General features: G+C 57.9%; 1 protein-coding gene across 1 annotated transcript; it reads right to left on the reverse strand.

Annotated features, from left to right (window-relative positions):
• Nucleotides 1–1280: 1280 nt before the first annotated feature.
• SLC9A1 (solute carrier family 9 member A1) lies at nt 1281–26503 on the reverse strand. The gene is made up of 12 exons (XM_023940925.2): nt 26029–26503; nt 9172–9632; nt 7426–7676; nt 6737–6954; nt 6084–6286; nt 5788–5877; nt 5356–5426; nt 4739–4912; nt 4504–4618; nt 3995–4096; nt 3621–3693; nt 1281–2969 (listed from the first exon to the last, which is right to left on the reverse strand). The coding sequence occupies exons 1-12, from the start codon at nt 26354–26356 to the stop codon at nt 2647–2649; spliced, it is 2409 nt and encodes an 802-aa protein (XP_023796693.2). The 5' UTR covers nt 26357–26503; the 3' UTR covers nt 1281–2646.
• Between the last annotated feature and the right edge of the window lie 96 nt (nt 26504–26599).

Raw genomic sequence — 26599 nt, forward strand, 5'->3', positions numbered from 1 at the left:
TCCTGGGGGCCACACTGGGCCCATCCACCTCCAGCCTCAGCACGGCATCAGCTTTGGCAGTGGCTCAGTGGTGACAGCCCAGGCCTGGAGGGATCATTAGTCCTCCCTCATTAAAAAAGGTTACTCACCCTTTGAGACAGAAACAAGAATATCCTGGAAATGCCTCGGTTTGGGGAGCTCTAAAGGCATGACCGAAGCTGGGCTGCAGGTGATGCTCCCCGGCACGTGGGCAGGTGAGTGAGCCGGGCACTGCCCCGAGTCTGGGGTGGGCAGCGTCCGGCACCGCCCTGCTCCCAGCCCTGGAACCGCCGCGGCAAAGCCGCTGCTCTCCCCGGTGAGGATGGAACCACGGCCTGGCTTTGCTCGTTCCTGCCAAACCCTCCTGTTCGGTGTCCCCTGCCCTGGGGACAAACTACACCAGACCCTGCCTGGGACGCAGGGGTGGCACCCACCAAACTGCCACCGCCATGGGCCCCACATCCCCGGCCACCTCATCCTGCCCAGGGACCCCCGGGTCACCCCTGCAGCGGGGTGAGCCAGCCGAGTCCCGCCCCGGGCCAGGGGGACCCCGGGTTCAGGTATTTCGGGCTGGTGAGCACGGCAGGATGGCTGGGGGCTGAGTCACGGCTCCATCTGCAGCCACGGAACATTCCCATCGCAATTCCCCCGAGAGGGGCTCCGGCTGCCCCGGGACACCCCCGGCCCTGCAGGGGGGAATCCTGCCGAGGCTGGAAGGTGGATCCTGGGGTTTTTGGGTTCTGGTGCTGCTCCTCCCTCTCTGCAGTCCTGGGATGCTGCTGGGAACCGGCTCCTCTGCGAGGGCTCAGCTCCAGCCTCGGCTCCTGGCGAAACCCAGGAAGAAAAACAGAGCTCCGATGTTCCCCTGGGGATGGAACCTTTCTCCCCGCAAGCCCTGCTGCAGTGCCAGCACCAGGCAGGTGCTGCCCCTTCCTCCCCGGGGACAACACTCCGGGCTCGGGATGGGCAGAGCCATGGTGGGACGGGCCGGCATCCCGGGGCTGTGCAGGGTGATCCATCCCCCGGGAAAGGAACCTTCCCTCGGGTCCCAACGCACCCACACACTGGGGAGCCTGCGCTCTGTTGAGCCTCTGTCTTTGTCTTGCTGGGAAATTAAACGTCCCCCTGGGATGGGGCTGCAGCTGTCCCTGAGCCACTGCAGAAGGGTGAGAGGCAAACTCCATCCCAGCCACCTTGTTCCTCTGGGACGGCTGGGACCGTGTGGCAGCAGCAGGAGTCCGAACAGCTGGAAAAACCCCCACTAAAAATTAACATTAATTTATTAGAATATTTATGATAAAAACCAAGAATTTCTTTACATGTGGGTTTGGTTTTTTTTTTTTTCCTTTTTATACAAGAGAATTTCCATTGCTTTTTTTTTTCCTCCTGGAAACAGAGCAGGGCAGCAGGCAGGCGCAGGCAGCGAGGCGGGCGCTCGCCCCGGTGACGGAGCCCCGCGGACGCCAGAGCTGGGGGTCCCAGCGGGATGTGGAGCGGGTGGGAGGTGGGACAGGTGCCCACCAAGGCAGCGGGGCAGAGCGTGGCAAGGCACGGCACAGGGAGAGGGCAGCAGCAAGAGGAGGGGGCGGTGAGCACCCCGCGCTACCCACGGCGAAGGTGGCGCATGGCGGGGGCCGGTTGGCACAGGGTGACAAGGTGACAGAGACAGGACAGCCCCGAGCCCGGGGAGGGCTGCAAGTCACCGGAACACCAGTGAGCCCTCCCAAGCCTCAGGGAAAGACGGGTCCTTCCAGCACCCCCAGCCGCCCCCTCGCTGCCAACCTTCCAGATCCGACGTGTCCCCACGCTGGGGGAGCTGGCACTTGGCTCTCCCCCAGCTCCTCTCGGTTGCAGGGGGACAAATCCCCCCTGGCACGCCCCAGGCCCTGTCTTTGGTTAAGGAGCAGCCACTGCCACGCTGGCACAGGGCAAGGGGCCGAGGCTGGCGGAGGGTCCCCATGGGGACAGGTGACAGCAGTTCCAGGAGGGATGGAGAGGCTGCTCAAAGCGAGGGGGTCCCAGCTCCCCCCCTGCATGGCTCTAGAATATTTATTTGAGAAGGCCTGGCATGAAATGTGAGGCCAGGAGGGAGGACCCCAGGCACAGCCGGTCCCACAGGGAGGTTGCCAAGGCAAGGAGCAGCGGCACAGCCCGAGGTGCCTGGGAGGGTGCAGGGGGAGCTGCGTGTGCCGGGTGACAGCTCCTGCTGGCCCATCTCTCCGCTCCGGAGCAAGGCAGGGGTGGTCACGCACGAGGGAGAGGGGAAGCTGTGCCATGGGGACTGTGGACACCCCTGGTCAGAGCCGGCCACAGGTCCTGAGTGGGTGGGCACCTCTGGGAGAGCCCCCTGGGGGCTGAGAGGCACCTGCAAATCCCAATCCCGGGCGGAAAATTGTCCATCGCCCCCAGGCCACGCTGCCCAAGGAGCCCAGGGCATCCCAGGGCTCCTTCCCTGCTCGCTGGGGCCAGCCCAGGGCTCGCTGGGCAGAGCTGTCCTGGCAATCCCAGTCCATCCAGGACAGTCTCCCCTTCCTGAACCCGGTGTGTAGTGACAAGAAACCAAAAAGGAGAGCAAAGAACGAACGAATGAAGAGAGAGAGAAACGATTTGGAGGCTTTGTGCCAGCAGCTACTGCCCCTTGGGGATGAAGGGCTCCCCCTCCTCGGGCTCGGGCCGCGGGCCGGGGTCGCTCAGGCACCGCAGCATGCGCTGGTTGCTGGGGCTGTCGCTGGCCCCCGGGGTGAAGACGTCGTCAGTCCCCGGGGAGGAAGGCTCCTTCACCCGCATCACCAGCCCCTCCTCATCCTCCTCGGGAGAGGGTGGGAGGCCACTGCAGCCCTTGGGCTCCTCGCTCATCAGGTCCACGGACTCCGGGGACTGCGGTGAGGCTGGGTCGATGGTGATGATGGGCAGGTTCTCCGAGTCCTCCTTGGGCTCGTAGGCCAGCGGGTCTGGGAGGCACAGAGGGGTCAGCCAGGGAAGAGGGGTCTCAGGGACCCCCGGGGATGCACCCCAGATGTTTGTTTGGGGCTGGGCTGCCCGGGCTGTCTCGCTGATTTCCAGTTCAGCGGTGTAATTCCTTTTCCCTATTCCCACATGCCAGCTGGAGCTGCCGACAGCCCGGCTCCTGGGAAGGGCGAAGCTGCCCTCTGCTGATGAGCCGCCGGCTCCGCAGCCGCGTCACAGCCGACAGCCTGTCCCCGGAGCGGGAGGGGACACCCGGGACACGAGGAACCGAGGGCGTCAAAGCAAATGTGTGATGGACAAACTGGGAATCCACTGGCAACGGGCCTTGGGGCTAAAGGCTCCTGATCCCCTTCCCCGGGGAGGGCTGGGAGGGGCACGGGCAGAGTCGTGGCTGCGTGGATGGAGCGAGCTGAGCTCCGGAGAGACTGCCCAACCTGACTTCCCAGTGGGAATTGTGCTGGGAAGACAGCTGGGTGCTCCTGCTGAGAGCAGCAACCCTCTGGGGCTTGGCTGGATGGGTGTGGGATGCTCGGGGCTGGAGAGCCACAGGGAGCTGAGGAGGTGCAGGACAGCACAAGCTCCAAGTGCTCCGGGTGCCGACAATGCCGCTCCTCGTGCAGCTCCTTCCCACCTACCTGAGCCGATGCGAGCCCGGGACATGGTGGGCGAGTCCACCCTGTGTGCTGGCACCGTCAGGTAATTGTTCATCTGCAACGGGAGCAAGGCATCGTCATGGCACGGCCAGGGCAGGGGGCAGGGAGGCAGGGAACCGGCCACAGGAGACAAGGGAGCAGCAGTGGGATGCAGAGGACACAGGCACAGATCCTCCCAGGCACGCTCCAGGGACTTGCTTAGAGCCGGGGGCAATCACAGGACCCCCAAGGCTTGGGGTCACCCTCTGTCATCCGAACCTCAGCCCCCTCCCTGTGTCTTGCCAGGCTTGGAAGTCCCCCTGGCCCCCGTCCTGCCCAGCCCTGGCAGCATCCCCGCCCTGGTGTTCCCCCAGCACCTTCTGCTCCAGCTGCCGGGCCTTCTGCCTCCGCAGCAGCATCTGGTTCCAGGCTTCCTCGTAGGGGTCGGCCACCAGCGTGTGCCGGTTGTAGGATCGCAGCTGGGAAGAGATGCCAAGAAAAGGGGATGGGTTAAAAATCAAACATGGAAAGGGAAAGAAAAGTCACAGCCCCGTTCTTCCTGGAGATGGATGAAACAGCCACCAGTGGGCAGAGCAGGCCCTTGTGTGGCCTTTGTGTGCCACCACCGGGTGTCTGATCCTCACCCACCCTGGCCCAATGAGGGTTTAAAGGTTGGGCTCAGCCACTGCCCAAATCAACCTCCCCCTCAGACTGTCCCAGCACCATCCCAGGAGGAAAAGCCTCCTGGGAAAGAGTCAGGCCAGGAGCACAGGGCACAGCAGGGACAGAAGGGGTGAAGGGCCCAGCTGAGGGTGTCTGGTGGGCAGTGTCCCTGCCACACCCAGGGAGCTGAAGGGGACACACACACTGCCAGGGGACACCTCACCCTCTGCCTGGTTTTCTGCAGGTTAGTGCGGAGGATTTTCCGGATCTCCTCCTCCTTGTCCTTGGACAGGGCTGGAAGGACGCGCTCCAAAGGAAGGCTCTGGGGGTTGATGTTCCTGCAGGGACAGACAGGATTCAGAGCCACACCACACAGCACCCAAGGGCTGCTTGCCCTGTGGCCAGCGGCAAGGAGCACTCAGGGTGCCATGGGAGGGTGCCCAGGGCAGGGAACTCACTGGATGGAGACGGTGGAGACGGCAGAGGGGATCTTGCCGATGCCCCCACTCTCCACCAGCTCAATTGCCTGCTTCATCTCCATCTTGTGGTAGAAGGCGATGAGCTGGGGCTCCTTGGAGCGCTCCCCCGCGATCAGGCACTTCTTCACGTACTTCTTGTTGAAGCGGTTCAGTCTTCCCGGGAATGAGGGACAGGAGGAGCAGCCACAGGTCAGCCCTGGCCCTGCCCTGGTCCCCACTCCTCAGCCCTGCCCAGGACACCACTGCTGCGGTCAGTGCTGGGCCCAGTTCAACCAGCATGGCTCAGGCCAGGCTTCCCTGAATCCCTCCCAAGACAGGGTGTCTCCACAACACCCAGCACCTGCTGGTTCCCACTGGGGATGGTCCTGAGCTCCAGCAGGGACTGGCCACTGGCAGCTCCCACCCTGCCATGGGCCTGCTGTGGGTGGTGTGGCCAAGGGGTGCAGCCCTGCAGCCCCACCTGCTCCCAGTCCAGGGCCGTAATTCCCCACGGTGAGTGTGGATATTAAAGCCCAGGGAAAAGCCTGTCACGGAGCTGTGGAACCTTCTGGGTGGTGACTGAAACCCTTCCCCGGCCACCAAACCTCCCCACTCACTTGTCCTTCCAGTGGTGATGCCCGTAGTGACCACAGATATCCTCAATCCCTGTCAGAAGGTGATCCAAGAACTGGAAGAGATGGTCCAAGGCGTGAGCAGCTCGGAGGGCTCTTGCCCACCCTCTCCATCCCCTGACACCCACACTGACACATGGGGAGGGCACTCAGGGTGTGTAAAACCAGGGCTGTGGGTCCAGGATGGGCTTTGGGAGGGCAGGATGGACCCACACAACCGGGCTTGGCTCTGCAGGCACTGGGGGGTCTGGGTCAGAGCTGGCACTGGACGACACAGACAGGGGAGAGCCCTCGCTCTGTCCCCCCTTACCTTGGGCACTGATTTAGGGGCAGGTCCCAGTGAGAGTGGTGGAGTGGCAGAAGCAGAGAGAGCAGAGGGCTAAGGCAGCGCGCGGGGCGGCCGGAGCAGCGCGTTACCTGCGTGTGGATCTCCTCGTTGATGGAGCGCTTTGTCTCCTGCTTCTTTTTCACAGCCAGCAGATCCACCAAGGGCCGGATGGTCATGCCCTGGGGAGGGGGAGGGGGGTCACACCTCAGCCCAAGGCACAGTGCTGGGAGTGGGATGGGCTCAGCAAAGCCAAATTGCTGTTGGTGTCACTGTGCAGCGTTTTGGGGATACGGGACGGTGACAGGGTCAGGGATGGAGGCTGGGGATGGGCTCCCCACTCTCCACACGGCCATGAAGAGCCCCTTTCCCTCTGAGAGCCACCAACCTGCACAAAAACGGTGAAGAAGATGACAGTGATGATGGCTGTGAGGAACATGTCCCTCATGCCGAAGTGTTTGTAGTCCAGCAGGTACCCGAGGGAGAAGGCGATGGCTCCCCGCAGGCCCCCGTAGGCGATGATGAACTGGTCCTTCGGCGTCAGCTTCACGATTCGGAACTTGTTGATGAACCAGGTGAGGACAAGGACGCCTGGAGGAGCAGCACAGTCCTGTGTGAATGGTCAAGGATCCCCTCCAGTCCCAAAGAGCCCACCCTGCAGCCCCTCAGGGCCATGGGTGCAGGTGAGAGCTGTCTGCCCATCCCAACATCCCTGAGCAGCTTCCACCCCGTGCCTGGTACAACCACGGCCTTAGCCCCATCGCCCCACAGCACCCACCACCAGCATGATGCCCGTGGTGGAGCAGTGCCACCCAGTCATCTCCAGCCTCCCCAGCAAACCATCCTGGTCCTGAGAGTTCACCATGACCCACATGGCCACTCAAAGCCAGGCTGGACAGGGACTGGAGCAACCTGGTATGGTGGAAAGTGTTCCTGCCCATGGCAGCTGGAACGAGATGGGCTTTAAGGTCCCTTCCAACCCAAACCATGCCATGATTCTTTCACCACCCCGAGGACCTTGCCACCACACTGACACCTCACCCAGCACTCTGGCGATGAGGCAGAAGAACAGCGTGCTGATGACGAAGGTCCAGTTCCAGTAGTGGTGACCAGCCACGGTGGAGACACCCAGGAAGATGAAGATGAGGGTCTCGCTCACACTGCTCCACATCTTGAGGAAATACTTGATGGTGGTATGGGACTTGTGGGAGATGTTGGCTTCCACATAGGGCCGCATGACCACGCCGGCAGCGATGAGCCTGGGGGTGAGGTTGGGGCCCTCAGCAGCCATGGGGGCACGGGGACAGTGCCAAGCCCTGGCCCTGCAGCAGCATTTTGTGCTCTGACATCAAACTCCAGGGCAGGACAGGCCTTGTGAACCACCAGCAAATATTCAAGGCCTCCAGAGAAGGCAACACGAGGTTTCTCCTTCCCCTGGCAGGGCAGGAGTGAGCACTGGAGCACAAACCCACATGGTCCTGAGTGCTCAGCAGGCCCTGCCTGCTCCTGTGTGCCTGGGAGAATGGGAACAGCCCGCCAGCACCCTGGGATATGAGGGACAACTCCCGAGACTTCTCCTGTGTGCCTCCTTGCATATCCCAGCCCAAACACCACTGGGCCTCATTGGGCACGTGCTGACCACGCTGGGCCAGCCAGACCATGGTGACAGCCAGGAAATCCTCCCCCAGGTCCTGGGGACAGGAGCAGCTCCTCCCCCAGTGCCAACTCACGCCATGATGCCGGAGAGGTGGAAGAGCTCGGCTGACAGATAGGCCATGTAGCTGTAGAGGAACACGAAGAGGGGCTCGATGACGCGGATGTGCGAGGTGAAGCGGGACGTGAAGGCAGCGATCACCCCGTAAATGACGCCCACCAGGACCCCGCCCAGAGACACCACGAAGAAGCTGAAGAAGCCGAGGATGATGTCGAGGATGGTCACCTGCTCGAAGCTGGCAAACTCCTCAAAGAGGTGGTAGAGGACCTGGCAGGGAGAAAGGAGAGCAGGGCTCAAACTGTCCCTCTGGAAAGAGACCCCCTCAGAGGAGACCTGCACAGGGCCCTCCCCTGGGAGTGCAGCACACCTGGGCTGAGCTGTGCCAGTGCTTGGTGACCCCCAGCTGGGTCCTGAGCTTGACCAAGGCTCACACCAAAACCAGCTGCTGGTGCTTTGCTGTGGCAGACACAGACCCAGGGGGAGCAGCTCCCTGTGCTCTGTGGCCACAGGGACACGGTGCCACCAAAGATGTGTCTGGCACAGCTCTGCTCTCCAGCTGCCCCAGGAGGGCCTTTGGTGACCAGCCAGAGGCTGTTCCTGTTTTCCCAACGAGCATGTCAGGACAGACCCAGGCTGGGGCACTCCTGACAGATGCACAGAGAGAAAAGCCACCATCTGCCCTGCACAGCCCAGAGAAGAGCCCAAACCCTTGAGGCAGCTTCTGCAGCTGAGGGAAACCTGAAGGAATGACTCTGGGCTGTGTTGCCTTCTCACAGCCCCAGGCACTGCAGAGATGTTAAAGCACGTGTCAGGATGGGGAACAGGATTTAGGGCACCCTGCAGGAACAGCAGCACTTGCAGCAGGGAGAGGGCGAGCTGCCAGCTCCTGCCTGCCGCTGCCAGGCCCTGGGTGGGACAGGGGCAGACAAAAGCATTCCCCAGGGATGAGAGTGGGGACACAGACCCTGCAGGCACCCTTCTGCTGAAAAATGGGGGAGAAGCGCCTGGGAAGAGCCCCATGGTAGGACAGAGTGTTCTTTGTCATCAGGAACCTTGTCAGCAGGGGCTGAGCAGCCAGCTCCAAAATGGACAGCTGGGATATGGGAAAAGAGCCAGGAAAAAGCAGTGGGTTAGAAGTCAATTTAGAGGTCAGCTCTGCAGAGAGGAGAAGGCCATGCTGATGGCTAATCCAGCACCTGGACAGTGATGTCCTCTGGAAAGGGAGGAGGCCTGGCCCCACCTCCCAGAGGTCCCTGCAAAGCTTGGAATGGGGCTGAGGGGTGATCCAGGTGGGATGCCAGCCTGGCTTCAGCCCCTCCAGTTCTCCCCTTTGCCATGGCTGATGTCCTGGCCTCCCACCTCCTGGGAGCTGAAGGACAGCAAGGGTGAGCACGTGAAAGCAGACAGATGGAGCAGCAGCTGCATGGCAGCACTGCCTGAGCCAGTGTCAGACCCTCACGCTTCCCCTGGCAGGACGGGCACAGGCACAGCAGCAATTCCAGCCAGGAGAGCAGATCCCCGGAGCCCGTGGCATCAGGAGGCTGACAGGGCACGTGCCCCCAGCCTCCCCAGCCCACCAAGTGGAACACTTCACCTCAACCCACCTCTGCGGTGTTCTAACCCTCTACTACCTGCACCAGGTTTGGTCTGGTGGAGCTGCCAGGAGGCACAGGGCAGCTTGGAACAGCCCTGCCAGCTGCCACCCCACTGCCCTGAGACGCTCCTGCCCCAAAGCAAACCCCGCTCCCGGGCGGTCACTCACGACAGTGACGGCGTCGTTGAGCAGGGACTCCCCGAAGACCAGGATGTGCAGCAGCTCGTTGATGTGGATCTCCTCGAACACGGCCAGCACGGCCACGGGGTCCACGGCCGAGATGATGCTGCCGAAGAGCAGGTTGGCCAGCAGCCCGATGTGGTTGAGGCCAGGCCCGCCGAGCTGGCACACGGCATACATGAGCCCCCCCAGGAAAAAGGCGTTCCAGAGCGTCCCCACCACGGCGAAGATGAGGATGGTGCCCAGATTCTCGGTGAATGGGCGCAAGGGCAGGAAGTAGCCGGCATCCAGGATGATGGGGGGGAGGAGGAAGAGGAAGAAGATATCCGACTTGAGGATGGGGGGCTTTTCACCCACCCCTTTGATGAGCCCCCCCACCAGAAGGCCCACCACGATGAGCAGGCAGCTCTCAGGAACGATGCTGGACACTGACGGGATCACGTGGAAGCCTGGAGAGAAGGACAGACGAAGACACATGTTGGCTACAGGAATGGAGGGTGCTGTCTGCAGGGGGACACCCCTGCCAGAGTCAGGGACCAGCTCCCAGCCCTCCCTGCACTCCTTGTGATCTGTCACTACTTGTGTGCCTTAGTTTCCCTTCCTGCCCTGCTCTGTCAAGTGGAAACTGCAGCTCAACCAGGCCCTGGCACTGCTGGTCTCAGGCCAGACCCCTGAGAGTCCCAGCAGCAGGTGACAGCCACCCTTGGGACACACCAGGGTGTCTCTGTGGACCCCAGCCCTGTGGCACAGGCAGCTCTCTCCACATGAGCTGTCCCTGGCACACGAGGCAGTGGCATTTCTCTCCCATCAGACAGCAGCCTGCCCTCCCAGTGCCACCCTTCCCAGTGCCAGGCACAGCGCCCATCCCTGGGCGTCCCTCACGCACAGCACAGGCAGGGCAGCTGCTGCTCGCTGGATTTCAGGATGCAATTCTCCTTCCTGGAGGTTTTACATGGTGCCTGCAGCAGGGACAGGATGCATCCTTGGGGTGCAAGGTAACAGGGAACACATTTCCCCCTTTTCTAGCCACAGCACAGCTCCAAATGCAGGTCTCTGAGCCAGCCGTGACCCGCTGGGATGACATTCCCGCCCCAGCCGGGCATCTGCCAGCACACCAACACCCACAGAAGGATTTTGGGTTCCCTGGATCTTCTCCCAGCCTTTATAATTATTATTTTGAAGTGAGGCATATTTGTTCCCTGGCAAGGGAAGCAGTTTAAAATAAGGAACCCTGCCTCGGCATGCCGTGTTCCTCCGTTCCTTCCGGCCATGCCATCTGCAGCAATTCCTCAACAGATTAAATCCCCTCCAGAACGAGCCAGTTCCCCCCGAGCCCGCAGGGGCCACACCTGCGCCACGGCCGGCCCATCCCTCCTCTACCTGTGCAGAGCTCCCAAGGGAGAGGCCACACTGCCACAGTCCCTCCCGAAGGACTCTGGCCCCAGATCCCACCTGAGCTGCGAGCACGGCTCCAGCACGGGCGAGCCCGGAGGACTCATCACACCCCAGGCTCTGGGAACCATTCCAGCTGCTCCAGAGGGTCCCTGGTGCTGGAGTGGTGCTGGGAGGAGTCTGGCTCCTACCTTGGCTTCACCACAGCAGCAGCAATCCCAAGCAAACAGCTCGATGGCTTGGGCACAGGCACAAGGAGAGGTCGGGAGGAGATGGGAACATCCAAACTCTCTCCCAACACCTGCATTCGGGGACTTCCCAGCCTGGATGCGCTTCCTCATTTACCCACATGGGATTTTTCTTCTTGTTTGGATCCCCTGGAGCCCGCACAAGCTCTGAGCACCCCAAGGCAGCCCTGGCACGGAGCTCCCCGTGGGAGGGAAGGTGATAATCCCTTTTCTGTGCACAGCCCATGCAAACACCGGGAACCACTGACCCTTCCAGCACACCAGGCAATTTCTGGCTGGAATAAGGCTTAAAGCCACACAAGCAGCGAGAAGCCAACAGCAGATCAGTTTTTGCTTGCTAAGTATGTTCAATCATGAATAAAATACAAACACTGACAATTAAGCATCTCTCACTTCTTCCCCACAGGCCCCAGGATTCCATTAAACTGGAACATTCGTGTGCTGATGGGAATTCAATGGTTTACAGCTTTTTTGTAGGGCCCTAAAAATACACTTACATGGGCTGCATTTTAATTATGCCTTTAATTTCACTGAATCTCAGCCATTTTTTGCTCCCTGCTTGCTCTGTGGAGTATTTTTAGAGCATTCCAGAGCTCATTGGTACCAATCCGTTGGTGGGATCCTGCTCTGAGTGCTGAGCCAGTATCCCACTTTGGGATGGGGGTGATGGGAAGGAACGTCCTCACTGTGGGGATGAGGCCAGGCAGGGGTGAACAGCTTTGATCCCAGCCCTGTGCCTGGAGCTCCCTGCTGGAAGATGAGGAAGGCTGTGGCAGGATGCTGGGAGATGAGGATGCCCAGCCACAGGCACATACAGGGGCAGCAGAAAGGGGAATAACCCTTGATAATGGCTTTAAAGATGATGATAATAAAAAAAAATATTAAAAATAATAATAATATGACCCCAAATCCCTAAATTCCCAGCAAGGGGCACAGTCACCCAAGCTTCTTCCTTTGGAAAACAAACTCCATAGGAGCAGCTCCCTCTCACCAGCATCAAACACCAGCACAGCCATTAAAAGTGAGACAGTTGAGTTAAACACACACTCAAGGGCTTGAGCAAACACAGAAAAGAAAATCCAAGAGATAATAATTCTTATTAAAACAGTTCTTGCCCACATCACGCAGCCAGCTCCCAGCAAGGCACACACAGGGATCACTCCACTGGTGCTCAGTAATTCCTTCAGTTGAGGCAGAAAGGAATTAGGGATGGGAATCCCAGTTTTCACTACAGTCCAAGCACTTGAAAATCTTGAGGAAATCCCATCCTTCAAATTAAAGAGATTTTGGGCAGGGAAAGCTGGTGCTGACAAAGTTTGTTCTGAGGAGGAGGGAAGAAAACCCATTTGGTTGGTGTTTAGAGCTGGAGCTGGGGAAGGAGGGAGGGGGAAGGAGCACACAGCACGGCTGGAAGAGCTCGGCACGCTCACGGTTAAGCCGGATGCTCCTGAGGTTTCACCCCAGATTCCCAAGCACCCACGCAGGGACACGGCCTTGGGAAAGGCAGGATGCTCCCAGCAGGATGCCTGTCAGGCAAGAGGAGGTGTGAGAAAGGAGCGTGGTTACACAAACTCCCCATCCTCCCAGGCTTCCCAGGCTTATTGCAGCAGCTGCAGGCTGCAGCAGGCAGGCACAGAGGAATCTCTCAATTATTAACCAGGGTTAGGAGCTCTCCCAGCCCCAGGGCTTTGCTCGGGAAGGAGGTGGTAGATGGAGGGGCAGTCTGGGTGAGGGGGTGGTGAAGCCCCTGGGGTGATGCTGTCTGCAGCCCTGGGGACCCGGCTGCTGCCTGGGGCTGCAGGGAGGCTCCAGGTGTGGAGCTGGGGAGCCCTGGGAGAGGGAGCAGGGTGTGGGAAGGAGGGCGAGGGGAGCAGGCATGCTCAGAAGGGCTGCCCTTCTGAAGGACACTGCAGAGAGCAGGGCTGGAGGAGACACACGAGCCTGACAGCACCAGGGCCCTCCAAAGGCCACTTTAACCCTTAAGGACAGCAGGCTGGCAGGGGCTGGGCGGGCCCCAACAAGGGCAGCAGCAATCCCAGGGTGAGGGATGCAGGCAGGTGTGGATGCCTTCCCACATTCCCAAGTGACACAGGCACCACCAAGAGCTCCACATGTTGACACTTTGCTGGCTGAACCCCAAAATCAGAGATGTGTCACCAGCCCTGGGGACAAGCGATCCACAAAGCCATGACTCAGCACCATCCCCTTCCTTCTCGTGTTGGAGGGAAGGAGGGCTGGGCTGGGCTCCAGGGTTTGCAGAGCTCCAAGCCCCTGGGATCTGGCATTCCCTGGGATCTGGCATTCCCACACTGTGTTTTGGGAGGATGGGGTAAGACCCCAGCAGGGTTAAAGCCCTGTGAGGATGGCGATGCAGTGACAGAACATTTTGCAACGGGCACCCACGGGAGAATCCATCCCAGTCCTCCAGAGATTGGCTGCAGCTTCTTTCCATTTATCCTGTGCCCTCAGAAAAAGCCCACACTGGACTTCTCCTGCCTGAAGATCAGCCGGGCTCTCTCTGCAGGGCCATCGGGGGATGAAGGGATGTCTCAGCCCTGCTGTGCTTCTCCCTTGGAAAATGGAGCCAGATCCAGCGGCTCCCTGCAAAGACAGGGAACAAGGAGAACGGAGAGAGCTGCACCAGATGTAACGGGGAAGCCTCGAGGGAAGGGGAGGAAAATTGAACTTGCTCAAAAGGAATTAAATAGCTGGTGATTTACACCTATAAATAGAGTGAGGGCACGGCTCGTGTCACCCTGCCAGGAGAGGGGGTAAAACCGCTGCACTTAAATTACATTCACTGCCTCTCACAAGCTCCTACCTCACCACATGTCCTGAAATTCCAGCCCCACAGAGCTCCAGCCTGGCTAATTCCCACAGCCATCCCACTGGGAGGGCGCATGTGGGGCCATGACGCAGGTTGGGCTTTGCCAAACCCTTTTCTGTTTCACCAGGGAGGGCAGGGTTTGAATGCAGGTCCAGGTCACCCCAGTGCTCCCCTGCCGCTCTTTTTGGGTTGGTTTCAGCTTGGGTTGATTTGGGAAACCTTTTAAGCACCCAGTGGCTTCAATGTCCAAAGCGGAAAAGCGTTGATTTTCCACCCCAAAATGCCATTTCCTGGTGAGAAGCTGACTTCTTGTTTTTTTGTGTTAAGACACAGGTACAGAAAGTGCTTCTTAGCAAAACAATTTCCTCCAGAACAAACCAAATGTTTCATTCAAGCCTCATTATTTTGTTGTCGCTAATTACGAAGCAAAGCCAAGAACCAGGAAAGTAATTAATTTATGCTGCTTTTTGTGAGTCACTGAGTGAATGCAGATCCCACACAAGGGCCGCAGAGCCGCCCTCCAAACCTCGCCATGGGCACAGCAGCCAAAGCCAGCACAGGGAGAAGGGGAAAGCAAAACATCCAGCCCTGATTTTGGGGTCACTCCTGCACCCCAAACTCGGGTGGGCAGGGGCTGCAGCCAGGCTGGTGCTCAGGACTGGGTTAAAACCCATCAGCATCCAGCACTGCCACACAGCCTCCAGGCATTTTCAGGAGTCAGGATCAACCTCACCCATGTGGGATGGGATGAAGCCCTGGGCTGGTCCTCCCAGGGTCTGCCTACCCAAGGTGCCCAGCACAGCCTGGCCGTGACCCTGAGCAGCTGGACTGCACAAAGTGTCCCCAAAAGCCACGCTGTCACAGTCAGTAGCCATTAGGACCCCCTGCCAGATGAGGAAGGGACAGTTTTATTTTCCCTTGGTGTGACATTATGACCTCTGTGCCTACAGACCTTGCCCACCCAGCTTAGCCCCACCTCACAGCCACCCAGCTGGCCCTGGTTTTACACCTCCTTCCCACCTAATGCAAACAAGCCAGGCACAAATGGAAAGAGTTCCTGCCTGGTACAGCCCCAGCTCCCCCAGCCTCCAGCAAGGCAGGTGTGTGTGGGAAGGTGACCTGGCTGGACCCTGCCTGCTTTGCAGAAGATAAGAACAGTGTTGATAGCATCAGACCAGCCCTTGGGTGACTCAAAACCTGAAAGCCACAGGACAAAAAGCAGACACTGCCAGGTACCAGCCTTGCTACAGCTCAGCCAAGCAGCCACAACTTGAGCCGGCTCCTCACAGACTGGAGAGGAACAGCTTGGTGGAGCCCTCGAGGTGCAGCCACATCAGCCAAAGCAGGAGCCCCTCATCCCTGAGAAACAGCAGATCCTGGTGTGAGGAGGGGCTGGCAGGCAGGTGCAGCAGGGCTGTGATGTCTGACAGCTTCACTGTCCTCCTGCAGCAGCCAGGAGCCGCACGCAGACGAGCCCAGCTCCTGACACCCTCCAGGAGCAACACCCTCCCCCTGGAAAGGCAAATCCCCTTTCCCTCCCTCCTTCACTCCGGGCAGGCTGCAGGGAGGCTGTGAGTGCTGCAGGTGTGCTGGGGCCCCTGGCAGCGCTGCAGTGCTGCAGAGCAGGAGAGGACGCAGTGATCCCGGCTCTGAATCATCCGCAGGCACCCTGGATTCCAGCCTGCCACAACCTGCCGGCTACACTCAGAAATGAGCTGTTTACACAGGGAATGAACGATAACACCGACATCTCCTCCTCGGGCCCGGCCCAGCCTCAGCACCCACTCTTCCCTCCAGCACAGGGATGGGCGGCTGCTCCTTGGTTTGCTTCTCCCTCATCCAAAGGGGCTGCGTCCTCTCTTTCCAAACACCTGGGACAGCTCAGAGAAGCCTGGTGAGCCCTTTGCGTGATCCAGCAGCCAGCATTCCCCGCAAAACAGACACTGCAGGGCCTGCAGCCAACGAGCTGCCAGCCATTCCTCCCAGTTAAACTTCACTGCCCCGAGCCTGGAAAGGACTGGGATGGAGCAGCAGCCTCTTGGGAGGAGAGGGTGCCCACACACAACCACAACGTGCCCTGAGAACAATCCATGGACAGATGCCTTTAGCAGAAACACTTCAACACATTTTTCTTTGAGGGCAGCAAGAGCACGTACCCTGGTTTTATCTTGAAGCACTCACAAGAAATTAACAGATCAATTGGGAGTCTTTTACAGAGTTGGTATTAATTTCCTCCCAGCTGTAAAAAGGAAATGAGAGACAAAAGACATTAAATGGACTTGCCCAAGTCCCCAAGTGAATGGTGTGAGAGCTGGTGTGAGAACCCAGCAGCTCCCAATTTCCAGTCCTGTGTTTAGATAACGCTTCTCCTTCATACCAGAAGGGAAGCCAAGGACACTCTGCAAGAAAAGCACACATTAATAAAGACCTAATTGCCATTAAAGACTGAGAGACCCAGGGCCCTCGGACTGTCACCCCATGGCTGCAGCACTCCAAGCAGGGAGGGAAAACCACAGAACCAATGAGCAGCGATGGCTTGAGAGGCTTTAAGGCTTGAAAAATCCTGTTCCAGGCCCTGCTGTGCACAGAGCAGCTCTCCTCTGCCTCCCCCCAGGTCTAGAGCTGCCCCATCTTGGACAAGATGCCAAGGGAAGCCGGTCAAGGCTCTGGTGCTGCCAGCATTCCTCACACGGGCTCGTTCCAGAGCCGCTCCCAAACCACAGCCTGGCACCAGCAAACCTGCACACAGCCCCTGGGCAGGCTCCACACAGCTCTTCTAGGGCGGGACCGTGAATCTTCACCAGCCCAGGGCACTCACCCAGCAGGAGCCGGGCACTCGGGGACAAACTGCCACCCAGATTTCTGCTGCTGCTGTTTCAAGACTCATTTTGGCTTCTCCCCACCAGCTCTGGATGGGTGCAGCTCATGGCCAGGCCTGCAAGGCTGGGATCTTCCTGGCATGGCTCATTTAGCCTGGAAAACGGAGTTTTCTACAGGGCAACAGCATCCTCATCCAGGTTTATATCCTTCAAAACAGTGACAGCGGCTGGACTTGTGCATTTTGAGGAGATTTAAGGTCCAGAAAAACTTCTTTAGCTTCAGGGAAAGGGACAAGGAGCTAAACATAACTCAGTTTCACCAGCCAGGCTCTTCCCAGATTCCTTCAGCTGCTACAAGGCGCTGGATGCCATGAATAGCTGGGTTAGGAGGGGTCAGTGCCAGGGGATTTCTGGAATAGAATCCTCCCAGTTAACATCTGCGTGGTGCAAAAATGGATGGATGCAGATGGATGCTCTGGAGCAGAAGGGACTCAAGGTGATGCAAAGAGACAGTGGCTGGTCACACAAAATAAGGCTCCAGTTGCTCTCCCAGCTCCTTAAGCTCAACCACAGGACACAGCATTTAATTCCCAGCTCCTGCTGACCCTCGAAGCTTTGAGGAGAGTTAAAGCTGAGCCAGCCTGAGGTGAGCACAGACAAACTCTCCAGGCAGAACGATGCCAACTGCCCTTCCCAGGAAGGGCAGATTTCCTACCAGGAACAGGGGCAGGAAAAACAAACAAAAGCTTTTCAGGAAATAACCTGTTGGAATCCATTCGGACAGCAGGGAGGAGGTAATTGCAATTAGCACTGATTACTACCGGGCTTTGCAAGCCCAGACAAAGTGACACCACTCCCAGCACACGCCAGCAATGTGTCTGGAGCCAGCACAAACACCCTGCCACTGTCACCTCTCCCCCAGCACACAGATCCCCATCCCCAGCCAGGATTCCCCCCACAACCAGCCGAGCTCCTGGGAGCAGCTGAGACAGGAGAGGAGCTGTTCCTTGCAAAGTCACCCCCAGGGACACAGGCTGCTGTGGGAAAAGTGTTCCCAAGGGAAACTGAGGCACTAACAGGGCTGCAAACACCTCCTTAAAGGCCTCTGTGTGCCTGAATCTGTGTCCCTGGTGTGTTTGCTGTTAAATAAATCTCCAGCAGCAGGGTGGGAAGCTGCCTTCTCTCCAAATCCATCATTAAGATTTAACATGTCGTGACTCCAGAACGCAGAATAATTCCAGGCACTGGAAATAAACTGCTGCCACAGGGTGTCTGCTCTGCAAATGTGTGCCTTGCACAAGAGAGGGGAATTATTTCCCTAGCAGCACCCTCTGTTAAGTGGGATTTAAGTGCTGTCCCTGGAGGTCGATTGTATTGCAACTTTCTGGAGATAAAGACCTTGGATGCTGAGATGTTTGTGAGTCACCCCTGGGAGACCCAAGAAAACGTTTTGTGTTCTCTTATGACTAGAAAAGTACTTTACATTCTTCAACTTTCCACTCAAAACACCACCCCAACTTCAAATGAGCCTCAGTGGTGCCCTGCCTGTGCAGGCAGGCTCTGGGAAGGACCCCATGGGCATGGGCTGATATAACACCAGATTTCTGTACCACCAGAGGTGATGCACCACCAGATTCATTCTCTGCTCCACTCCAGGCCAGGATCAGCCTTGGATCTCGTCTCTTCTGACAAACAGGCAGTGACGAGTGTGCGCACGCCTGTCTGCCGAGCTTTTCACTTGGTTCGTTCCTTCCCAAGCAGAAACACGTGAGTTCTGCTGGCCCTGGAAAGAGCCAAAGAACAGAATGTGACAAGATTTAACACACAACTGGAAGACATTGTAAAATCAGGCTGTCTGTGGAATACCCAACACCATGGAGAACAGATGGGGGCACCTCAGTGGAGTGAGAGGATCAACCCCCGACACTTGGTTCAACTCAAGCCGTCCCCTGCTCCTCTGCTGTTCCCCTGGAAGCTGTCTGGCCCTAATCTCAAAACACAGAGGATTTCATCAAACCTACGCTGGCAGTTTTGAGTCCCAATGGGTGAGGAAAAGCTGCTGCTGACTCAGGCAGCCCAGGAAAGAGAGGGGGGGATGAGGTGTAACCCAGCTCCGGCTCTACTCAGTAAGGCTGTGTTTTCACAGAGTATTCTGTGTGGATTTTGGGTTTTATTTGAAAAAATTAGGCCTTGGGGACCCAAAACAGAAGAAAAAAATAGAAGAAACCAAATGTTTACAAGGCAGCTGCAGTAACTCATCGCCATTGTTGCTCTTCCTCTGTCAGTGCTCACAAAGCCCTGCATGACCCTGGGACAGGCTCAGAGCCCCCATCACCTCTGCACCTACAGCCAAAACCAGGGCTTGCAGGAGGGAAAAAGGCAAGGATTATGTTAAAGAAGTATTTACTTGCAAGCCTAATGAGCATCTTATTTGTGTAAGTGCTCCAGAGATATGTGTGCTGGTTCTGCACAAGAGGGGCCACAGTCCCTTTGTGCTACAGGATTATTGTCACCCCAAGAATGACCCTCTGCCCTCCACCACCTCTTGGTTTTCCCTTCTGCCATGTGTAATTCCCAAACCCCAAAGGAGACTATTTAGCTCCATTAATTGCAGACAAAAGTTTTTTTCTCCACCCCACTCATTCCCAAGGGAACTCACATCTCTGGGTAGGGTGGACAAGCTGTGGTTGGCTGATTGGGCAATTTGGGAGCAAGGATGTGAACCAAACAGGCCAAATATTGTTCTGCTGTTACCCCACAAACCACCCCAGGTCACCTGGAGGTCTCAGGGGAGGAACAATGCCACGACATCTCCCTGAAAGCCAGGCAAGCACCAATCTGGGCTTGGGCTGCCACAGGACTTGCAGCATCCACACCCCAAATTACACCCACACCCATCAGCTGGCTGATGGAAGCCAGCCCATCCCTGACCATCAGGTCTCTCAGGCTGTTGATAAATGGGATGAAAAAAGCTTTGGTTCCTGAGGGCCTCAAGGTCCAGAAGCTGCCACAGGCAACAGGTCCCTGCAGGGAGCAAAGCCATGGCTGCAACGGAGTGTAATCCTGCCTTAATGGACATTAGGGCTCACCAGGGAGGAATGGCTGTGATTACAGACCTGTTCTGCCTTTCCCACTCCACCACCATCCCTATTTCACAGCAGGAACCTTTCACTCTTCCAGCCATAATTAAACTAATGGTTTTCTCAGATCTGTGAAGGGAACAGTTTGGATGTTTTTTAGCTCAGTCACCAGCGATGCACAGATCAGGGAGGAAAAAATAAATGTCGTGGCTGTTCTTTCTGAGATGGCAAAGCAGGAGAAAAGGGAGCCAGAGCCTGTATTTGGATCATCCCCCAATAAGGAAGTGGGAATGCAACGAGTTTGCATTGAAAGAGACTGTTTAAATTCACTGTCAGGACAATTTACACTGCTGTGGGCACCAGCTGCAGCAGTACCTCAAAATCCTTCCTGAACAATCATCCCCCAAGGCCCAGCTCCCCTGAAACAGCTCCCTCAGAGGAGTGGGGACACTGGGGTGATCACAGAGCTCTCCCCCCACAGTGCCTGCAGTAAACACATGATGAGCCAGGCTGCAAGATAAACATCCCCGCCAAGAATGAGACAAACATTTCCCTCCAGCTGAGTGAGGGAACCCATGGGATCCAGGCCCAGGATCCAGCAGGAGCAGCTCCTTCCAGCAGCCTGGCTCTGCTGATGGCCATCCCAGCAAAGCCAGCCCAGCACAGCCATCCTGGTGCCCAGAGAAGCCACCCTGGGGATGGCAGATAACCCCAGCACACTTGTCCTGCGTGTCAGACCGCGTCTGAACACCGGGCAAAGCACTTCTGGGGACGTTCCTTTGCTGTCCCACTCCCACCCTCGCAGGTGGCACTGGCAGAGGCGTCCCCACGCAGTGGCTTTGCTCCAGGGTGTTTCTGCTGTGTCTGGTCTCGAGATCCAGTTCTTCTATCCAGTGCCACCACCACAGCAGGTTTCCCACCCTGCTTATCAACCCTTGCCCAAAGGAATCCTCAAGTTCCTCAACTCCAGGGCTCTGTAAGACCTTGGGGTGGCCACAAAAGCCACAATTTCTGGGCAGGGATGTGGGCTGATAAAAACATTTGAAAAGCACACAAGTGTTTCAGCACCCAAGAGTTTCAGCACCCAAATCTCGCTGCCAGCCAGCAGCCACCAGCTTCTACAAACATTTCTCTGGCAATTTTGAAATTGTCTCTTCTCCTCCAGGCACAGGAGCCACCTCCCATGCCCTGAGCCTCTGTGAGGCTCCAGAACCCCACCTGCACCCGTCATGTTCTGCCCTTCTTCTCCCAGCTCCTATCACCAGCTCACAGGCTCTGAGAGAGCTTCCTTAATCTTGTGCTCTCACAGCGCAGCAGTGCTGGGGACCGTCGGTGCTCTCGCAAGGAGTGTCACCGAGCACGGGCGCTGCGCTGGCTCAGCAGGCTGAGATGTGACACCAGAGCTCCCCAGCGTGTCCCCACATAACCCACCCTGGCACAGCTCCGGGCTCCGTCCACAGCTCCTTCTCCACCAGCCCAACAAGCAGAGAGTGGGGACACAGTGGGGACACAGTGGGGACGCAGTGGGGATGCAGTGGGGACGCAGTGGGGATACAACAGGGACAGTTCTGTGAGCACCAGGCAGGCAGCTCGGTCTGGGGGGGCAGGGAACACCCCAGACACAGCAGCGCTGCCAAGGGGGAAGAGGAGACAGAGCAGTGACTCAGTGACTGCCACAGCTCCAAACCCAGCCAGCAGCGTCTGGCGCACAGCGGGCGAAGGAGCTCAGCTGTGAAGCGCTGCCTCGTGGGGACCCTCCACCACAGTCACCGGCCTGGACATGCAGGGAGTGATGTCCCCACGCCCTGGGTCTGGCTGAGCTGCAGTCCAGCTGCCCCACGGCAGCTCTCAGAGTGCAGAGCCTCTGTCGTGGCTGGAGGGAGGTGATAACACCCTGTGCTTCGCCTGCTGCTGGGCGCCACTCACAGCATCAAAGCTGCCCCCAATATTTGCCCCTCACCAGGAGCTGGGGGTGGGCAGCAGTGGTCCCCACTGCTGGGACTGTCCCAGACCGACCAAAGGGATATTCCACACCACATAAAAGCAAAGAGTAAAGAGGAAGAGAGGGTGGGCAGTTCTAATTACGACATTTGCTTTCCGGAGCTGCCACTATGCTCCTGAAGGTACTTCCCAGGAAGTGGCTGGACATCATCTGCTGATGGGAAGTAGAGAATAAATCTTTTGTTTCCCTTTGTTTCTGCACATGACCTTTGCTTTTGCTTTATTAAATTGCCTTTATCTTGATCCATGAGGGTTTTTTCCATCCTAGTTTCTCCTGCAGAGGATAAAGTGATAGAGCAGCTTGGTGGGCACCAGGAGTCACAGAATCACTGAACGGTTTGGGTTGGAAAGGACCTTAAAGCCCATCCAGTTCCACAGCTCCCATTCTGGGCAAGGACACCTGCCACTATCCCAGCTCCCAAGCCCTGTCCAACCTGGCCTTGGACACTGCCAGAGACGGGGCAGCCACAGCTGCTCTGGCCACCTGTGCCAGGGCCTCACTGCCTTTGAGTGAGCTGTTTCTTTCTAATATCTAATCTAAACCTGCCTCCATAAAACCACTTCCCCTTCATCTGTCACTGCATGCCCTGGCATGAAGTCTCTCTCCATCTGGGGGAGATGGACTCCCAGAGAAAAGAAGGAAAGACACCACCCAACTTTCAAACCTTGGGCTCAAGACATAAATTTTAGGTTACTTTCCAGCCAAGATGAACCCACCACACGCTGTGATTTCCTTGAGCTGTGGTGGGATGGCCAGGATGCTCCAGGGATGCTGGGAAGCCTCTGGTGCAGACAGACAGCAGGACATGCCACAGCAGAAGGTGGCTAATGGAATATGACTCTCTGCTCTCCAGCTTTAGAAGGAAGGGTCAAGCATGGGCTTTGGAGGCACAGGTAGCCCCAGCTCTTCTCCAAGGTAAGAGCTGGTGCTCACTACAAAGCTCTGCCTGCTGAGCCCCAGCACAGCCAGCAAAGGCACTGTTGACCACAAGCTGTTATTTACATTCCTGACTCACTCCTTCCCTTCCCCTGAAACGAGGAAGTATTTACAGTCAAACTTGAATTCCCCGAAATGTCTTTGGGAGCCACATGACCCGAAAAGTCAACCCCCTGAGTGAGGAAACCAGGTTCTCCTGCTGGGAACCACCTCTTCCATTCCCAACCATTCCCTGGGCACCCTTAAAACATCCCTGCAAAACCACGGAGAGGGAACAGAGAGCTCCTGACTGGGGTGTTTTGTGGAGGTCTGACCTTCTGCAACAACACAACAGGTTGAGACAATGTCTGCTTGTAACTTGCAGCTTCAAAGGTTTCTCCTGGCAAAGCCAGGCCACCACCAGATGTGACCTGCACAAGGCTGTAGCTGCCCCTCACTCTCTCTTCCCCTACACAGCCTTAAAACACCATGGGAGTATTAAGTAAAGCAGCCAGCACCAGCTTCCCCTTCTCCCCTGGGATTAACAAAGCAGGAGCAGCCCACACCTGCAGGACATGCTGGGGAGACACGTCCCTCGGTGCCCTGTCAGGTGAGGAACCCTCCAGAAACTCTGAGGCATTTTATGAAAACTGCAGCAAGTTGGGAAAGGCTCAAGTCACACTTTTGATGGCCCAAACAAACTCACTGTGAGAGCTGCTGGAGAAAGTACAAATCCCCTGCATGGGACAACAGGAGGATGCATTTAAGTCTGAAGAGCATACTAAAGCATCAAGAGCAACAGGGGGAAACTGAGCAAAGGACCCCAGGTTGCATCTCCTGGCCTGGAGCAGAGCCTTGTCAGTACTTCTGAGCTCCTCGACATGGTCACTCTGCACTACCCTGAGGATGACACCCTGAAGCAACTCAAAGGGTTGAAGACTCAGTTTTGTAGCAACCTGTGGCTGAATCCCCAGCTTCAGCCCAGCAAAGAGGCCTGTGGAGCTGGGGAAGGGCAGCCAGGAGGTGCAGTCAGTCAGTCAGACTGTCATGCACAGCCCACACCGCTGGAATTCCTGCTCTTGGAAAAAGAAGATGTTGGTCCCCTCAGAATTTCGCAGGATCACCCTTATGCATCAATAAATGAACACTGACAGGGTGAGCAGAAAGAGGAAGCACTGCAAACTCCTGTTCTGTTTATCAGCCCCCTTCCCCTCTTCCTGGAAACGGGATGCTGCAAACCCTGTCCGGTTTAGGGAGCCTGGAGCTGTGTGAGCTGCATCCTGCCGTTCCAGGTTGTACTGCCAGCAGTGCCCAGTTGTGTAACAGCTGTCCCTGGGTGGAAAAAAGCCTATTTGCAGCTGCTGAACAACACCCTGGAATCCAGGGTGGGATAGACAAGGCTGGGGTATGGACACGGAGCAGTGAGATGCTTTTTTGCAGCTCACGAGCAGAGGGAGCTGTACCAACAACTTGGGAACGACCTGCCAAGGCAGCAGGAACAAGAAACCCTGGAAAGGAGGCCGAGGAAAAGGGTGTCCCAGGACCACCCTGCTGTCAAGGCCCTGTCAGAGTTGCAGGTAAGCTAAGGTGTGGATTTTGGCATAGTCAGCATCTCTGGAGCTCTGCAGAGCACCTGCCAAAGACCTTTGCCAAACTTGCAGGGCAGCCTCACTTAAAGTACACCCCTTAAAACACGAAGTCTTGCATAATATTTGTAGCATCAAAGACCTGACAGCCGGCAGACACAACTTTTCCTGAAGCACAAACAAGCCCTGACTCCAGGCAAGGGCGGCAGGAGCAGCTTCCCACAGCAGCAGTGGCAGAGATATCGTGGTGTCCCCCCACATCCCTCCATCCATCCATCCATCCATCCATCCATCATCCCTCCATCCATCCATCCATCCATCCATCCATCCATCCATCCATCCATCCATCCATCCCCCTGGAGCCGCTTCCCGCTGCCCACTCTGGCTGTTTCCAGCGCGTTTTCCGTGTGTCCCGGCAGGGCCGCAGGCCATTGGCCCCTCCTTTCTCCACCAGCTTCCGCACAGATACTCCTGATTTCATCACTCTTTGCTCTCCCAGCAGGGCTGAAGGCGCAGTGCAACAGCGGAGCCCTGCGAAAGCAGATTTGTGTTCCCGAGGGAGAGGCACCTTCCAGCTAAACGTGCCCGAGGTCCTTCTGGGCAACGCCAGGAAGGCACAAACCCCATGGTTCCCCCCTGGTTCCACCCTGTCCTGACTGCCTGTCTCCCAGACAAGCCTCCGGGTCTGAAGTGTTCTCACTCCTCCGCCTGCATGTAAATAAAACACTCAGGAGGGATTGTGGAAATGGGGCTTCACCTGCCTACGCACGCTCACAGCGGGCTGAGAAGGGATATATTTTAGGAGTAGCTGGGCAGGAAGGATCTGAGCTCCTGGGGGTCTCTCAGAGCCCTCCAGACCAGGACAGGGCACAGTTTACAACAGGAAACCAGCTTTAAAAAGCTCCGAAAGCAAGATTTCCCTCAGCAAGCTGGAGAGCCCCATGAGTGTTATTAAATCACCGATGGCACTGGAGGAGCAAAATGAAGGAGTGCAGAGCTCCCCTCCCTCCTCACCTGCTCTGAGGCAAACATTTCACCTGTCCCCCCGGCTTTATCACCAGGGCTGGGCCCGGGGCCAGCTCAGCCTCTGCACTGCTGGAGGCTGGGGACAGCACAGCAGGGCTGGCGGAGCCGTTACATCACATCTCAGCTTTGGGGAAATTTGGCTGGTATTGATCCAGCTGCAGAAGTTTGGAAAACACTTTGTCAACAACCCCTGCCCCAGCAGAGCCACGCTTTCCTAGAGCGGGTGACTTTTCCAGCCCCGATGCCGTTCTCTGTAATGCGGGAATCTCCGGACGCTTTGCAGCAGAGGCAAACTGCGGAGGGGGAGGAAGGGGAGGCCGAAGCACCGGGAGGTTTCTGAGTGACTTCTCCAAGGTTACAAAAAGCATCTTTGCTCTGGAGAGGAAGTGAGCAAACTGATGCTTCCTCCCTGAGTGTCAAAGGGAGGAAAACAAAGCGGGTCCAAGCAAGGGTCAGGAGCATCTCCAGGCCCGCAGATGAGGAGTCTGGGAGTGGAGGGACTGGGATGTCCACCAGGCCCAGGACAGAGAGCCAAGGTCGTGGGGAGAGCAGTGCCCACCTGGCCCAGCCAGCCTGGGAGGTTTGCAGAAGATGTGCAGGAGATTTTGCCCTGGGATGTTTGCAGAGGTCCCACCCTGGAATGTTCAGAGGGGTCTCTCCCTAGGATGTTCAAGAGGGTCCCTCCTTGGGATGTTCACAGCAGTCACTCCTTGGGATGATTGGGGGGGGGTCTGTCCCATACATCTGGGGGTCCCACCCTGAGATGCTCGGCGGGTCCCTCGTGCTAGATGCTCACAGGGTCACTCCTTGTGATGTTTGGGGGTGTCTGTCCCACTCGCCCAGACACAACACAGGGCATCCCGCTCTGTGCTGCTCCGGGGGTTCCTCCATCTCCAGGCCACTTCCCAGGCCCTTCCCCACGGACTCCCCCCACCACGCCGCCCACCTACCCAGCTTCATGAGGCAGGCCAGGAGGATCCAGAGGGAGATCTCGAAGGGGATGCGGACGTGCGTGTAGTCGATGCCGATGACCGGGAAGGCTTTGCGGGGCTTGGCATGCCCCTCTCCCGAGCCGTTGGCCGGCTGCTCCTTGAGCGGGTGGATCTCCTCGGGGGCGGCGGGGGGCGCGGGGGTAAAGCCCGGCACGTCCCCGCCGGGCAGCGGCGCGGGCTGGCCCTCGGAGGTGAGCATGGGGTTGGCCTGCAGCACCTGCCCGGGCAGCAGCGGCCCCAGCAGCAGCAGCGCCCAGGGCAGGGCGCGCAGGGCCGCGGCGCCCATGGCGGCAGGCGGGGGGCGGCGGGGCCGCCGCGGCCGCGAGGCTGGAGCCGCCCCGCCACAGCCCGAGCGGAGCTGGGGCGGCCGCGAGGCTGGAGCCGCCCCGCCACAGCCCGAGCGGAGCTGGGGCGGCCGCGGCGCCGGGCTCGGCCCACAGAGCGGGCGGGAGGCAGCGGCGGGAGACAGCGGCGAAGGCGGTGCCGCGGCGGGCGGGAGGCGGGGATGGGGCCGTGAGGGGAGGAGATG

Source organism: Cyanistes caeruleus, chromosome 26 (assembly GCF_971803275.1).
Source record: "Cyanistes caeruleus chromosome 26, bCyaCae1.hap1.1, whole genome shotgun sequence".
Taxonomy (NCBI): Eukaryota; Metazoa; Chordata; class Aves; order Passeriformes; family Paridae; genus Cyanistes; species Cyanistes caeruleus.